This window comes from Phyllobates terribilis, unplaced genomic scaffold (assembly GCF_046119375.1).
Source record: "Phyllobates terribilis strain yellow unplaced genomic scaffold, ASM4611937v1 Scaffold_1__5_contigs__length_1240528914, whole genome shotgun sequence".
NCBI lineage: Eukaryota > Metazoa > Chordata > Amphibia > Anura > Dendrobatidae > Phyllobates > Phyllobates terribilis.
In genome coordinates, this window is record NW_027362761.1 from 748,675,092 (window position 1) to 748,690,518 (window position 15,427).

The window sequence follows — 15,427 nt, forward strand, 5'->3', positions numbered from 1 at the left end:
CCCATCACCCTTCTCCTTGTAAATATGGCCCTATATATTCAATAAATACAAATAAAAACTTCTTACGGGCACTCACAAGCAGTTCTGCATCCTGTTCAGTGTGTTCAGGGCACAACAGATGGATGATCTCGCTGCTGTGCCCTGAACAGGTCGGCGGTGATCTGCAGCCTTTAGTGTAATACTGACAGGCTGAGATCACCGCTGGCCACCACCGCTGCACATACTCACCCCGGGACCTCCGCTCCCCGGCACTTGCACTCCCCGGGATCTCCGCTACCCAGAACCTCGGCTCCTCGGCACTTCCTCTCCCTGGCTGCTCCAGACTGTCATCGCATACACTGAGCAGTGCGTGCGATGACAGGGGGAAACTGAAGCCCGCACATATGCTGTGGGCTACAATAAAATGGCCGCAATCTCCTCCCACAGCTGCGACCTGGACAGCCCAGGAGGTGTGCCCAGGTCGCAGGTAGAGGCAGGAGGAGCGGCCTCTAATGTAAGAGATAGGGTCGGTGACCGACCACAGTCTCTTATGGCCATGGCTGCTATAAGTGAGGTGTGTAAGATGCTGCTTAGCTTCTTACACCTCCCAAATAAAAATGACAGCCCCCAGTGGCCAATGTAAAAATTAATAAATTAAATACTATTAAAGTGGTACATTTAATTTTATATTAAAAATAATTGATTATATAATCAAATTTTTTTAATATAACAGGTTCTTTAAAGGGAACCTGTCACTTGATTTAAGGTGCCTGAACCATGGGGTTTGTGAATCAGAGACCGGCTCCTGCATTACAAACAAGTACGGTAAGTTGTACTCCAAAACAACACTACACTTCAGCGAAAAACATAGTTTAGAGCTATGCCAGGGACGAGGTGACTAGTCCATGTGGTATTTAGTTGCCAGCCTTCTTCCCTAGTCAGTTAGCTTGACAGAGCTGTAACAGAGTTGAGTAGGTCAGGAAACTCAAGGTAATGATGTGGCAATGCCCAGCGATGTAGTAAAATTGGGTATTGTAGCAGAGCCCAGCGACCCAGCATAGCTAGGGGTGACATGTCCCTAGTCCTTATGTGTGTACAGAGAAAGACTGGTCAGTCTAGTTAAGCAGAAGAGAAGCTAGTGGGGATTGGCCTCTTGAAAGTCAGTGTTTGCACATTGAACTCTTTTTTTCCCCTGAAATGCTGCAGCATTTAAGCTTAAGACATACACAAATAATTTATGCACACCTTTTTGTGCATTAAGAACATTTTATGAATCCAATAAGCTACGCTTCTTTTTTGTGATCTTTTTCAAAATGGACAAAATATGGTGTAAAATATGAGCACAAAGACAAAATAAATTTGTCATCTACTTTATACTTTTTGTGATTGATAAAAGCAATGGAAAACAGGGATGCATGGTGAGAACCGGCCTATAGAGTATTCAACGGTTGGACGCGACTGAATTGATAGAATCAAAATGTTTTATTTGCAGTTATATCTGGAGTTTTATTTTATTTGCAAACTTGAGCTAAGGTGCTCATATGATTTATTTTATATCAGTTAAAATATTTTGATTTTGTGGTTTATGGAAAAAAAATCTATTTTTTTTTCTTTTAAATCTATGTGTCCTAATTCTAATATATATTCACATTCTTCAGTTTCGAAATCATCGTCTACAACAGAAACAACAAAATCTACCACACAGTCCACTACTGCAAAACCTACATCTGATAATGTAACATCCACAGGTAAGATATTTAGGAATGTAATACAGACATCTCCAATGTAGTAGAGACAGAATGATAGTGTCGTCAAAAGTATTAAAGGGAACCTGTCATTTGAATCATGTTGCCTAAATAAAGGGCAGCATGAATCAGACATCGGTAATTGCAGCCATGTATGTTTTAGTTTGAAACATTGCAGTGTTTCAGAAAAAACATGCTTTGAAGTGCAAGTTGGGGACCATATGCCTCAGATGACTAGTCCAAGGTCGATCTAGGCTTCTCCTCGCCTGGCTCCCCTCTATGCTCTCCTTATGTGTGTGCATAGGGAGAGACATGTCAACAGGATCCGGGGTAGAAAGAAGCCACCGGGGACCTGCCATGGACTAGTCCGCTAAGACACATAGTCCTTGGTCGGTTTCTCAAAGTATGTATTCTTGCCGCAGTGTTTTAGAATAAATTGTAAATGGCTGCAATAGAACAGCCATACACTGGTTCATGCTGCCTGTGGTTTGGGCAGCATGAATCAGATGACAGGTTCACTTTAAAGAAAAAATACTGTCTGTCTGTTAGCTGCTGAAGGTTGTCTAGCTAAGAAATTATCTTTAGATATGTTTAAAATGTAAATACATACATAATGTAGTTTAATCATCATTGATTCACTGAAGTCCCACTGTTAGTGCCAGTCCTGGATCACAACCTTGGATTTGACAAAGGAGAAAGGGTCCAGTGTCTGTGCCTGGCCAGTGATGTGTCTAAGTGGCTGGTTGTTGAAACAGGGAGCTCTATCCTGTGCCAAAGTCAGAGAGGATCCAAAACTTGTGCTGACAGTAGGGCATGGGTAGAACTTAGATAATGAAAGTATATTTCTAAATTGAGTATATTTCAATTTTAAACTCATCTAAAAATCTTTTTCTGGCTGGACAAAACATTTTACATCGAAAGCGGACTCTACTCAATACTTATGTAAAGATGGTATGTTTCACCTGGGGAGGTGGATTCTCAAAGCCCTCGATCCGATTGAGCAGTTGTTGAGTAGCATGGACTGATGATGTTTGTGTATTAAAGAGGACCGGCTGAAGCAGTGGAGATGCTAATGGCAGGAAGCCAACAGGAGGAATAGAATAGTAGGAAAGCTGGAGACTCTATGAAGGAAGACTGAAGAAGCAAAGTTGAGATAACAGCACAGTAGAGTAAACTTTGTTGATGTAGCAGAACTGAGTAGGTCTGTAGACTCAAGGTGATAATATACCAGTGCCCATCACTGTAGCAGATTTGAGTGTTGTAGCAGCTCTAGGAATGTCAGGGGACACATTTGAAGGAAAGTAGCAGGGCACAGCAGTGCAGCAGAGCAGCATATGTCAAGTGACTCGCTAGCAAAGAGTAGTGGAGTGTGGTACAAAAATCCTAGATAGCGGCTAGCACACCAATTTCTTGAAAACTGAGGCCTGGAAACATGACCTCATAAGTGTGCACTGGGTATCCATGGTAGCCCAATCCACGGGATAATAGGAGTCGACCAAAGCAATAGTTAAGGGACAAGCTGGTGTTGGAGCCAGGACAGGGTAGTAACAAAAAGGTTGTTTATTTATTATTATTTGTTATTATAGCACCATTTATTCCATGGTGCTGTACATGGGAAAAGGGGTATACATAATAAAAACAAGTTCAATAATTTTAGACAATAGAAGTCACTGACTGGTACAGGAGGAGAGAGGACCCTGCCCACGAGGGCTCACAATCTACAAGGGATGGGTGAGGATACAGTAGGTGGGGGCAGAGCTGGTCGTGCAGTGATATGGTGGAGCGGTGGTTACTGTAGGTTTCTAGGCTTGTCAGAAGAGGTGGGTCTTCAGGTTCCTTTTGAAGGTTTCCACTGAAGGCGAAAGTTTGATATGTTGGGGTAGAGAGTCTCAGAGTAGGAAGGATGCACGGGAGAAATCTTATATGCGATTATGGGAAGAGGAGATAAGAGGGAAGTAGAGAAGGAGATCTTGTGAGGATCGGAGGTTGCGTGTAGGTATATACCGGGAGACTAGGTCACAGATGAATGGAGGACACAGGTTGTGGATGGCTTTGTATGCCATGGTTAGGGTTTTGAACTGGAGTCCCTGGGTAATGAGGAGCCAGTGAAGGGATTGACAGAGGGGAGAGGCCAGGAAATAGCCGGGGGACAGGTGGATTAGTCAGGCAGCAGAGTTTAGGATAGATTGGAGGGGTGCGAGAGTGTTAGAATGGAGGCCACAGAGTAGGAGGTTGCAGTAGTCGAGGCGGGAGATGATGAGAGCGTGCACTAGTGTTTTTACAGATTCTTGAGTAAGGAATGTGCGGATCTGGAAAATATTTTTGAGTTGGAGTCGGCAGGATGAGGAAAGAGCTTGGATATGTGGTTTGAAGGATAGATTAGAGTTCAGGGTTACCCCCTTGCGGGACTGGGGAGGGTGAGCAGCCATTTACTTTAATTGATAGGTCTGTTGGGGAGGTTGAGTGAGATGGGGGAAAGGTGATAAATTCTGTTTTTTCCATGTTAAGTTTTAGAAATCTAGCAGAGAGGAAGGATGAAATAACGGACAGACATTGTGGGATTATGGTTAGTAGGGAGGAGATATCGGGTCCAGAGAGGTAGATCTGTGTATCATCAACATAGAGGTGGTACTGGAAGCCATGAGACTCTATGAGCTTTCCCAGGCCGAAGGTGTAAATGGAGAAGAGCAGGGGCCCTACAACTGAACCTTGAGGGACACCGACAGATAGGGGCGAGGTGAGGAGGTGGTGTGTGAGTGGGAGACACTGAATGTCCTGTCTGTTAGGTATGACGAGATCCAAGCTAGGGCCAAGTCTGTGATGCCAAAAGATAAGAGAATCTGTAGTAATAGGGAATGGCCCACTGTGTCAAAAGCAGAGGACAGGTCCAGGAGGAGGAGTACAGAGTAGTGTCACTTGGATTGGCAGTTAGTAGGTCATTAGTGACTTTAGTCAGGGCAGTTTCAGCAGAGTGATGAAAGTCAGATTGTAAGCGGTCAAAGAGGGAGCAAGTGTGAGAGGTGGGAGGACAGTTCAAGATGGACGTGTTGTTCCAGTAGTTTTGAGGCCTAGGGGAGAAGTGATATGGGTCGATAGCTATACACAGAGGATGGGTCAAGGGAGGGCTTTTTGAGGATGGGCGTGATTGAGGCATCCAATCTGGATTAATTAAATATCACTAAGCATAAGATGTAATTTTATTGTTCTCAAGAAAGGCGTCCAGGCCTCTCTTGAACTCATTAAGTGAGTTGGACATCACCACTTCCTCTCCCAGAGAGTTCCAGAGTCTCACGGCTCTGACCGTAAAGAATCCCCTTCTATGCTGGTGCAGGAACCTCCTTTCCTCCAGACGCATAGTGTGCCCCCTCGTCTTTGTCAACATCCTTGGTATAAACAGGTCATGGGAGAGATCTCTGTACTGCCCCCTGATGTATTTATACATGTTTATGAGGTCTCCCCTAAGCCTTCTCTTTTCCAACGTAAATAGGCCTAATTTTGACAACCTCTCTGGGTATTCTAGTCCCTCCATTCCCTTTATTACCTTAGTCGCCCTCCTTTGTACCCTCTCTAGCTCCAATATGTCTTTCCTGAGCACCGGAGCCCAGAACTGTGCACAATATTCTAAGTGCGGCCTTACCAGCGCTTTATACAGAGGAAGTACAATGTTCTCATCATATGCCCCTATTCCTCTTCTGATGCATGCCATGACTCTATTTGCCTTCGCAGCTGCTGCCTGACACTGGGCACTCCAATTTAATTTGCTATTAACCAAGACGCCCAGGTCCTTCTCCATGTCAGATTTCCCCAACGTTTTCCCATTTAATATGTATGGGTGATTGCTGTTTTTCTTTCCCATGTGCATGACCTTACATTTATCGGCATTGAACCCCATTTGCCATTTTTTGGCCCAACTCCCCATTTTATCTAAATCCTCCTGTAGCTGTGCCCTATCCTCATCTGTGTTAACTACTTTACAAAGTTTAGTATCATCTGCAAATATTGCTATTTTACTATGCAACCCTTCCACTAGATCATTAATAAATATGTTGAATAGCTATTTAGGATTGTGAGACAGGAAGGATATGAGAGATGAGAAGTATGTTTGTTTCGTAGCAGTGAGTGTGGACTTAAAAGTAATGAGGGACTGGTTGAATGCAATGAAGTGTGTAACATCCCTGGCGGCGTGCTTGCATGGTGCACCACCTCCCACCATGCAAGACCGCAATCTTACCTGTCAGTCCATGCTGCACTCTTTGCTCCATTACCTGCTGTGTCCATGTCTCTTGTCTGATTGCTTAGGGCGTCGGCGCGGCTTTCTGCTTGTTTCTTATAGCTACTGTGTGCACAGTCCTAATGCATCCCCAGCCTATTGCTGTGAGTCCACCCAGTAGGAGGTGCCTGAGCAACACTTTCACTCAGTTTGTCTTTTGCAACTGAGGTGGCAGGTCCTGTCCTGACTCTAGTTTGTCCGCCACCCTGGGGGCTGAGTACCCAGGGCCTTTTCCTGTACCTGTGACTTCTAGTCTGTTTCCGCCACCCTGGGGGCCGAGTACCCAGGGCCGCTACCTGTATCTCTGACTTCTAGTCTGTTTCCGCCACCCTGGGGGCTGAGTTCCCAGGCTCGTTCCTGTATCTTGTTCCCGGTTCAGTTCCTGTCTGAACAGTGTCCTAGCCCGTTACTTGTTTCTCTCTATGTCCATACCTTCCCTTTGCCTGCAGTGTCTGAACCTGCACCTAACTCCAACTCGTTGTCTCTGTACTTCTGTTTGTGAGTTTTGTGTCCACTCGCTACTTCATTGTAAGTACCTTGTGTGTATCTGGTTCTGCTTGTCCCCTTTCCCTGCCTCTGTATCTACCTCCTGTGTTCTAACAATCTTCCTGTATTTTCCAGTCTGTTCCATGTGAACAGAGCCCTTTCCTGTCTGCCTTCACCTTCTGCTCTGTTCTGCTCTGCTTGCTCACCGCTCTGGCGGTTCTGCTCTGCTCCGCTTGTTTACCGCACCTGCGGTTCTGTTCTGCTCTGCTTGTTCACCGCTCCGGCGGTTCTGCTCTGCTCCGCTTGTTTACCACACCTGCGGTTCTGTTCTGCTCTGCTTGTTCACCACTCCGGCGGTTCTGATCCACTCTGCTTGTTCTCCGCACCTGTGGTTTTGCTCCGCTCTGCTTGTTCACCGCACCTGCGGTTTTGCTCCGCTCTGCTTGTTCACCGCACCTGCGGTTTTGCTCCGCTCTGCTTGTTCACCGCACCTGCGGTTTTGCTCCACTCTGCTTGTTCTCCACACCTGCGGTTTTGCTCCGCTCTGCTTGTTCTCCGCACCTGTGGTTTTGCTCTGCTCTGCTTGTTCACCGCACCCGCGGTTTTGCTCTGCTCTGCTTGTTCACCGCACCTGCGGTTTTGCTCCGCTCTGCTTGTTCACCGCACCTGCGGTTTTGCTCCATTCTGCTTGTTCACCGCACCTGCGGTTTTGCTCCGCTCTGCTTGTTCACCGCTCCTGCGGCTTTGCTCTGCTAGTCCACCGCACCTGCGGCTCTGTTCCTGTATCCCAGTCTGTACTGGTCCCTATCCAGCTTGCGTTCTTACCTGCCAGTACCCACCTGCCTACATACCAGCCGTGCCTGCTAAGTACCCACCTGCCGTCATACCAGCTATGCCTGCCAGTACCCACCTATCTGCATACCAGCTAACCTGCCTGTTCCTGCATTCCCCGGTGTGGGTCAACAGCTGTGACCGGGGTCTGACCTGGAGTAGCACCTGGTCCCTGTGCTCGGTTCCTCCCTGGTTCACGGAGTCGACTGAGCCGCCATGCGACCTTGGTCGGACCGGGTTGATGCTTAGTTACGCCCCTCCAGGCACTCCTCGGTTCATGGTACAGTGGGATCACTAATCACGCTCACGCCAGTCAGTCCGGGCGCGAGCGTAACAAAGTGCCCTTTGGAGTGGGATATTTTCCATCTTCGCTCAGCAACTCTGGAAGCCTGCCTCAGTTCTTTGGTTAGGTTGGTGTGCCAGGGTTGTCTGTTGATTTTGCGAACTTTGGTATGTGTGAGAGGGCGACCGAATCGAGAGCTACAGCTATTGTGGTGTTATGTAGAGGAGACGTAGCATCTGCATTGTGTAAGGAACTTATGTCTGTAAGAGGGAGAAGGGATTCAGAGAGTGAGTGTAGATCAAGGTGTTTAAGATTTATGCGAGGATGTGCAGATTTGTGGATTGGGGGTTTTGGACCTGGAGAGGAGACGGAAGAGAATGTAAGTAGGTTGTGGTCAGAAAGAGGGAGAGGTGAGTTAGAGAGGTTAGATAGGGAACAGAGGCAGGTGAAGATGAGGTCCAGAGTGTGGCCATCTTTGTGATTGGCTACGGAAGACCGAAAGAGGAAGTGAGAGATAGAAGCTTGGAGACAGCTGAGAGGGAAGTGTCAATGGGGATGTTGAAGTCGCCCATGATGATAGTGGGGATGTCAGCGGAAAGGAAATGAGGCAGCAAGGTAGTGAAGTTGTCGAAGAAGGTGGTGGATGACCCTGGGGGGGCGGTAAATGAGAGGGAGTAGATGCGCACACAGTGCACCTCAAAAGAAAGAAGGGAAATGGAGGTTGTCAGTGGAATTGGGGTGAAGGAGCAGTTATCTGACAGGAGAAAACCAACTCCTCCACCATGCTTCCGTTGGCATGGGGTGTGTGATAAAGATGGAATCCACCATACGAAAGTGCAGCTGGAGAGGCTCTGTCAGAGGGGTTGAGCCAGATTTTGGTGATGTCGAGGAAGGAAAGTTTGTTAGTAATGAAAAGATCATGGATGTATGAGAGTTTGTTGCAGACAGAGCGAGAGTTCTATAGGACTACTGTTAATGGGACTGGAGAAGTGGGGGCTGGGCATATAGGTATAAGGTCAGAAGGGTTACGGAAATTTGTGATAAATCGTGGGTAGGATGTAGAAGTGACTGTAGGGATGTGGTGAGAAGGACCATCATTAGGAGAGATATCGTCAGCAGTGAGGAGGAGCAAGGAAAGTGTTAGCAGGTGGGAGCAGGATATAGCAAGAGGTGGCTGTCTGTGTTTGGATTGAATGTTGAAGAATAGTTATGAGGGAAGGTGAGATGGATGAGGAGGATGGAGGGAGAGATGACCAGTTCCTTACTAGGTGTAGGAATTAAGGCGGTTAGTAGAAAGTGGAGGACTATATGGGTGAGAGTGAAAACACACACAAACATTGTTTACAGTAACCGAGTATCCAGTTACCTTCAGGTTAAATTCAGGTATAATTCATATTTCTACACTTAAGCAATACACTTAGGCTATGCACTGCAGACTAAAGTCTGCATAGACTGAAGTTGATGCAGGCAAGTAACTCACAATATATATGCTATAGAATGAATTCATGTGTGAACCAGAGGGGAGTGGTCTGTGCTCATCTTGATCAGCTGATTAAGGCTGAGCCAGATGCTGGATATTCAAGGGCCAAGTAAACAAGGTCATAAATAAGAGTGGGGGGTAGTAGTTGTTAGTTGAAAAACATACCATGTGTATGTAGGAGCAGAAGAAGGGAGAAGTCAGGATTGGAAAGTTGGTCACATATCATGTGTATGTAGGAGCAGAGGTAGGGAGAAATCAGGATTGGAAAGTTGGGTCACATACCAGAGATAGGGGGGGGGAGTCAGGATTTATGCTGTTTTAGCAGAAAAAAATATACCTTTATCTATTTCTTTTGTTTTGCTATATTTTGTGGACGGAGAGCAAAGCCAGAAAAAACTTTCGCAGTTTTGGTTGCTCAGACTACATTTCTTATGTAGTGTCTGAACCTTCTGATACTCTCTTTCCTGTTTGAGATTCATTAATTGGTACCTCCTCTAAAGTAAAAGTAAAAAAAAAAGCATAACTAAAGTTTTTGTTTTCTTCATGTGCAAGAATAACTGGTGAAGTAAGAGCAGACAGCGAATGCGTACACACCGAGGCTGAACATCACTGGTGGACATTGTAAGGGGTTTGGTTCTCACTCAGCCGCTTTTGAGGTAGTCACAGGAGTTAGTGTCTTTAAAATGTTCAAGGTGGGTTTATTCAGACTTCATAAACCGCACTCTTAAAGTAAATGAAACATAGCCTTGTCCGGCACAAAGTAATAAAACACCTCCTTGTCTGGCACAAAGTAACAAAACAAGAAAACAGTCCATTCAGTAATGCGGGTTCGCCTGCTCCCAGTCAGTGTCCTGTAGCACAGACACAGTGGAGATCTCGACACCTCCAGCCACAGACACTGAATGAAACACTCGGTCTCCATTTTATACACAGGCCCTGGGGTGGGGATATGTGAGCAGCCAATCCTGCCTGACTCTTATGACTGCTCGTAAAAACTGGCCCTGACATGCACTATTAACCCCCTCAGCACTAAACGTGTTGGAGCATGTTTTCCAGGTTTTACATCACAGAAGCTACCAACCTGGGTGATACATATCTCCCGTCAAGGACCTATCCGGTGGCCATCTTACATACTCCCCCTCTGTCCAAAGCTGGGGAACTTGGCACCTTCCGCTAATAAACAGTGGATCCTCCTGTCCAGCGGCCATCTTACAACATATATATCAGGATGATTACTAAATGAGTGGCAACAGCATTACAAAAAATTACACTCAATATTTTGGCCCACTGGTATTTTTAAAGGGTTGTCCACTTGTAAGGTGGACGAACTGCTGCTTCTGCTCGCTGAGGCACCCTACAGACAAATAGTGTCCCCATCCCGGTGTGTTGTCGTGTGTGGGGTGCAACACACTTACTTCTGGCCTGCAGACCTCCACTGGCTCCAGGGTTTCCTCTTCTGGAACCTTTGCAGCAATCAATCCAGGGGACACAAAATTCGTAAAAGCAATCAAACTTTTACTTGGTAACTGGCATTCTTTACAAACAGGCATAAAGGATAAGGCCCAACAGTTTGTTGTCTTTCCCACAGGTACCGGGCACAACTTCTGCCATGGTTCTCGGTATGTGTAGAGTATCTCTCTTGCTAACTTCCCTAGCACTAGGAATTCTTTTCCACCACTAGTAGTGTACCCGAATGCCATCACCCTCTGCTACTGAGAGTTTGAGTCCAATTTTCTCCTGCACCCAAGGGCTCTGACGTCCATCTTGAGGTCCCAGGCCTACAAGCAAACTCACACAGAGGGGTTCTTTGACCATTCACTGCCCCGAGTAATTTTAGGCTCGCGCTGTCCCTAGCGGCCTGAAGCCTGCGGCTGCTGCTATCACCTCTCACTGTCTCACGACTGACTGCCACTAACTCTCAGTTACCCCTCCCCTATCTGGGCTGGCCGTTACCGTTAACCATGTCTAGGCTAAAGTTCAGCCCCAGAGGGTTCTACCTTTGGAAACATACATTTATATAAAACACATTTAACCCCTTGGAGTGTCAGGGAGAACATCACCTGTACCACTCCTACACACTGCTTGGACACCCCTTCCCAATCACTGTATTTCCCCCATGCCAAATAATATCAGCTATACCCACCTCTGGTGTGGCTGCTGTTATATGTTGGTGTCTGCTCAACTGGGGCTTAGGTGACATTATTTTGACACGTGAGCCAGCCATGCAGCCAATCATCAGCCACTTCATTCTCACTTCCTTTGGATGAAACTCACACCTGGAAGAAGTGAGAGCATGCTGCTGCTCTCTGACATCTTCCAGATGTCAGTATCATCCGGAGGTGAGAGTGAAGCAACCGCTGATTGGTATGTCACGCATGCCCAGCCACCAATGTCAAGCGAGCCTTGAGAGATCAGTTACTGACAATGCTGCAATGGTGCCTGCACCAGAGGTGAGTATATGCTGTTATCATTTTATATGGGAAAAAATATAGTGATTGAGAAGGGGTTGTCCGAGTAGTAGACAACCCTTTTAAGAAAATATTCCATTTTCAAAAATTAACACTATGACAAAATATTTTTAAGGTGGATTTTTTTTATTCAAGGAAGAACATATATAAACTCTGATAACATTGCTGACAGAGTTGTTTTTCCAGTTACTAGACAAACAATGTTAAATTATCTCAGTGAACTATCAATTGACATGTCTACTAGATTTTAGATGAATGAACAGTGTGAACACTATTTCTTCTTTCTAGCTAAACTTGTTAAATAGTTTATTCTAAGCTATACTAGGGGCGTATTATTTTTCGCCTTGTATGCGGATGCCTGACTATGACTGGCAGAGCTGCCAGCACCATGAGAGGAGCACCACTGTCCCTACCCCCACATTGATTGTCAGAAATGAGAGCTGAAAGCTGTTAGTTAATCACAGCTCTGCTATACTTCAGCACGTCATCGCTTTTTATTGAGGAGAACAGACTGTTTGTCATTATATATCACAGTGAGTCTGTTCTAAGTCATTGTGGGGGCCATTTTCTTTCTCCAGTGTCTTGCTGTCTGCATATGATTGGTCAGCATCAGAAAGAAGAAGAAGTACACGCCTCCCAGTGAAATCTTTCTGGTAATGTCCACTTGGACTTAAAAAAACTAACTTTTTAGGGGCCAAAAACTTTCATCACTAATAACTGTAATGGAGATGTTAAATAAAAAACAATGAAGAAAAATCAAAGTTTTATTCTGCTTTGCAGTGTCTATTATATCATGTATCCAGGTCAACATGAAAAATTTGGTGAAAGATCTTCCTTAAAGGGAATTAATCTATAATTTTTTTATAAATAAAACCATATAGTGAAACATATTCTTCTTTTCCAATCAGTGTTGTATTTTCTAGTTGTAGCATTTATATACATTATTATGAGGCAGACATCTTGCCTGAACTGCTGTTAAAAGCATTTAGAAATATGTTGTATAGCAGCTACATGGACCATAGGCTGAGGTCATTGTGCTGGGAGTGGCGAAGTCTTCTGTGGATAGGGAATACTGTAACTTTCTAAGTCCGGACAACCTCTTCAATCCCTTCAAGAATATTTGACAAATATTTACTTTAAAGGTCGAGTTCCTGCCTTTGATGTAGGCTTGCATGCCGAGCACACATCTTTCCCCACACATGATGACTGATTTAATTAGTCATCATGTGCCTTTAACTTCCGAAGGTGTTCCGCTGTTAACCAGTTAAATTCCACTGTTAATCACTGACAGTGGGATTTAACACACGCCAGACGGAAGTGCGTCATTCATCTTGCCCATCGGCACCCCTGTCACGTAATTGACTAGCCCAGGGGATGGGGATGACTCGGTTACCCGGGCCTTTAGCCTTAAGGAGGTCGCGGTGGTCGGCTCCTGGGCCCATACTCTGGGGTCTCTCTTTAAAAAGGAGTTGATAGATATCAAGTTTATAAAAGTTTGTGACGCCACCTATGGTTTCTGATGATATTCACCAGCGCTGCGCAGTCCACTGAGGCCGGTGATAAGGCAGCTGGATGGTATAGCTCCCCACAGGTGGAGCTAGGCCTCAGGGCAGTGTATGTACGGGAAAAGCAGGACAAAGAGACCCCGCCGGGTCAGAGCAAGAACAGGGACAGACACGATAGTCACTTCAGTACCTTTTACTGATGGAAATTCAGGCACTCCCCAGAGCACTGTAGGGTGAAGGGTGTAAGTCCGGATCCTCCCCAATGAGCGGGTTTTGGGCCTCCTGCTTCTTGACTCTGCGTAGTAAGTTTCTGACCTGCCTGGAGCTAGGCCTAACTTTGTCTCTGTCCTGCGCTGGCTGACCTTGTGGTAGGGCCTTTTCTTGGATTACACGCTCCCGACTTACGGGGCCTATGTGTCTCCTGGCTCTGGTACGTATCAGCACTTTAGCGATCCTGGGACTTGTAGTTCTCCAGGGATTCCGGTTTATCTTACTGGGTCATGGAGATCCCGGTAAGCTTCGGACCCGGTGTCGGGTAACTGCCTCTTCGGGGTGAGCTAGTTAAGCTCCTCTGCCCCCTATGAACTAACTCTCTCTACTCGCCTTCAGCCTACTCGGGCCCACAATAGGCTACTCACACTAACGGCAGCTTGCCGCGCTTCACCGATCTTATGGCGCCGGCACATCTAAAGCTCACCTCTCTGACCTACAACTGTGTCTAGAACACGCTCCACCGTAGACTGACCTCTCTCAGGCTTCTACTGCAGGAACTCTCTCAACCGGTTTGCTTTCTGTCAGTTCCAGTCTAGACTAACTGAGCTCGACTCTGCATTCAGGTTTGTACTTGCTGAACTCTCCAGAGGAACTGAGCTGCCTGGCTTCACCTTCCCTATTTATCTATCCCTAACGGGTTCCCTCTGGTGGTCTGAGGTGGAAGGTGGAGATGTGTGAATGGTTATGGGGGCCTCTTGTGGAGGAATCCTTCAATACACCCTTCTAGGATTTGTGATACCAAGCACAGCTGGGCTTCACATTCCCCCTTAGTTAAACTCAGCACTCCCGGGCTGAAGTACATTTTATAAAACAGTAACAATAGGAAATATAAGCAATACTAAAACAATAAGGACAATCTTCCCTTTATGGGAGGCACCAATCTTAACGTTACATAACAAATCAAATACAGAGTGTCCTCAGAATCCAAGTCTCCTGTGGTGAGGTTCCCAAGAAGGATGTCCATCCCACAAGGTAGAGTACTTTGTGGTTTTGAGGGACCTGTCCTAAACCCTCTACGTAGGCCCTGGGGTGGCTGCAGGGCATGAAGATCCCGAGTTGGACCTCCAAGAGAGCCACTCCAGACAGGTTTTCCTTCTGAGGTCACCTAAAGGGCACTCCAGGGAGCGCAATTATATGCAAAAGCAGTTTTTTGAGGCTGAACACAGTCCTCAGCCACGAAGTTCTTTGGTAAATAAAGAAGTAAATAGGCAAAGTGTCCATATCACTTAAACTGTTCAAAAATAAGCAAAACACAAAATAATGTACATATGCATGGAAAATACACAATTATGCAGTACATTTCAATTTAATTTCCAATACCCCAGGGGTAACTATCTACACTTTCAGCAATTTTGATCATCTACTGTGTGTACCTAGCAGAAGGTTTACCTCTTGTGCTGCGTACTGATCTGCGTAGTGCTGTGGTTGGTGGAGTGTCAGTGTCTGTATCCTCAGTTACTCTATCAGTTCTACGTGTAAGCATGTTGTAAAACTGCCTTAACCTCTCTCTTGGACTGGCAAGTCTACCATTGGCTGGGCCCTCTTGCTCTGCTCCTGCCGGGGATCCTTCATTCGGGGATACTTCTTGAGCTGGCTCTTCTGCAGCACTTACAGGTACAACTTGCTGTAGAGGGTTTTATAGCTGTTCATAGAATTGGAGTACTGGAATGATTACTGCACCTCCTATCTGAGGTCAATCAGCTGGGAAGTCTCCAAGGTCAGTGTGTATCACCGTTTCTTTAGGTTCTTCCTGGATTGTGAGAGGCACTTTTTCTTGGGGTTTCAGTAAATCTGGACACAATTTTAGGTGGTCCCTGGACACTGTTGTAGATGTTTTTCCTCCATCACGACTGATTATGCATGTCTTCTTGTTGTCAAATCTTGACGGTAACACAGTGTAGGGTTCTTTTTCCCACTGGTCATCAAGTTTGTGGTTACATCTTTTCCTTTTTAGTACTGTTTCACCAGGTGTGAAAGGTTCTGCGGGTGCGTTTTTGTTGTATTGAATTTCCTGTTTTTCTCTCACCCGAGTAAGACTGTCCTTGACACAAGCTTGTACCCTTCTGTACTGCTCTTGTCTGGTCTTGTCCCAGTCCTCAGTGGTCAT

The 15,427-nt window shown here is 46.0% G+C and overlaps 1 protein-coding gene across 2 annotated transcripts in view; it reads left to right on the forward strand.

Annotated features, from left to right (window-relative positions):
- The window catches only part of CIST1 (colon, intestine and stomach enriched 1), a 250,454-nt gene that overhangs the window by 96,436 nt on the left and 138,591 nt on the right, over positions 1 to 15,427 (forward strand). For both annotated transcript variants that reach the window (XM_073655181.1, XM_073655182.1), the window contains one exon: positions 1,638 to 1,727. In XM_073655181.1, coding sequence (XP_073511282.1) covers positions 1,638 to 1,727 — 90 coding nt within the window. The remainder of the gene's footprint in view (positions 1 to 1,637; positions 1,728 to 15,427) is intronic.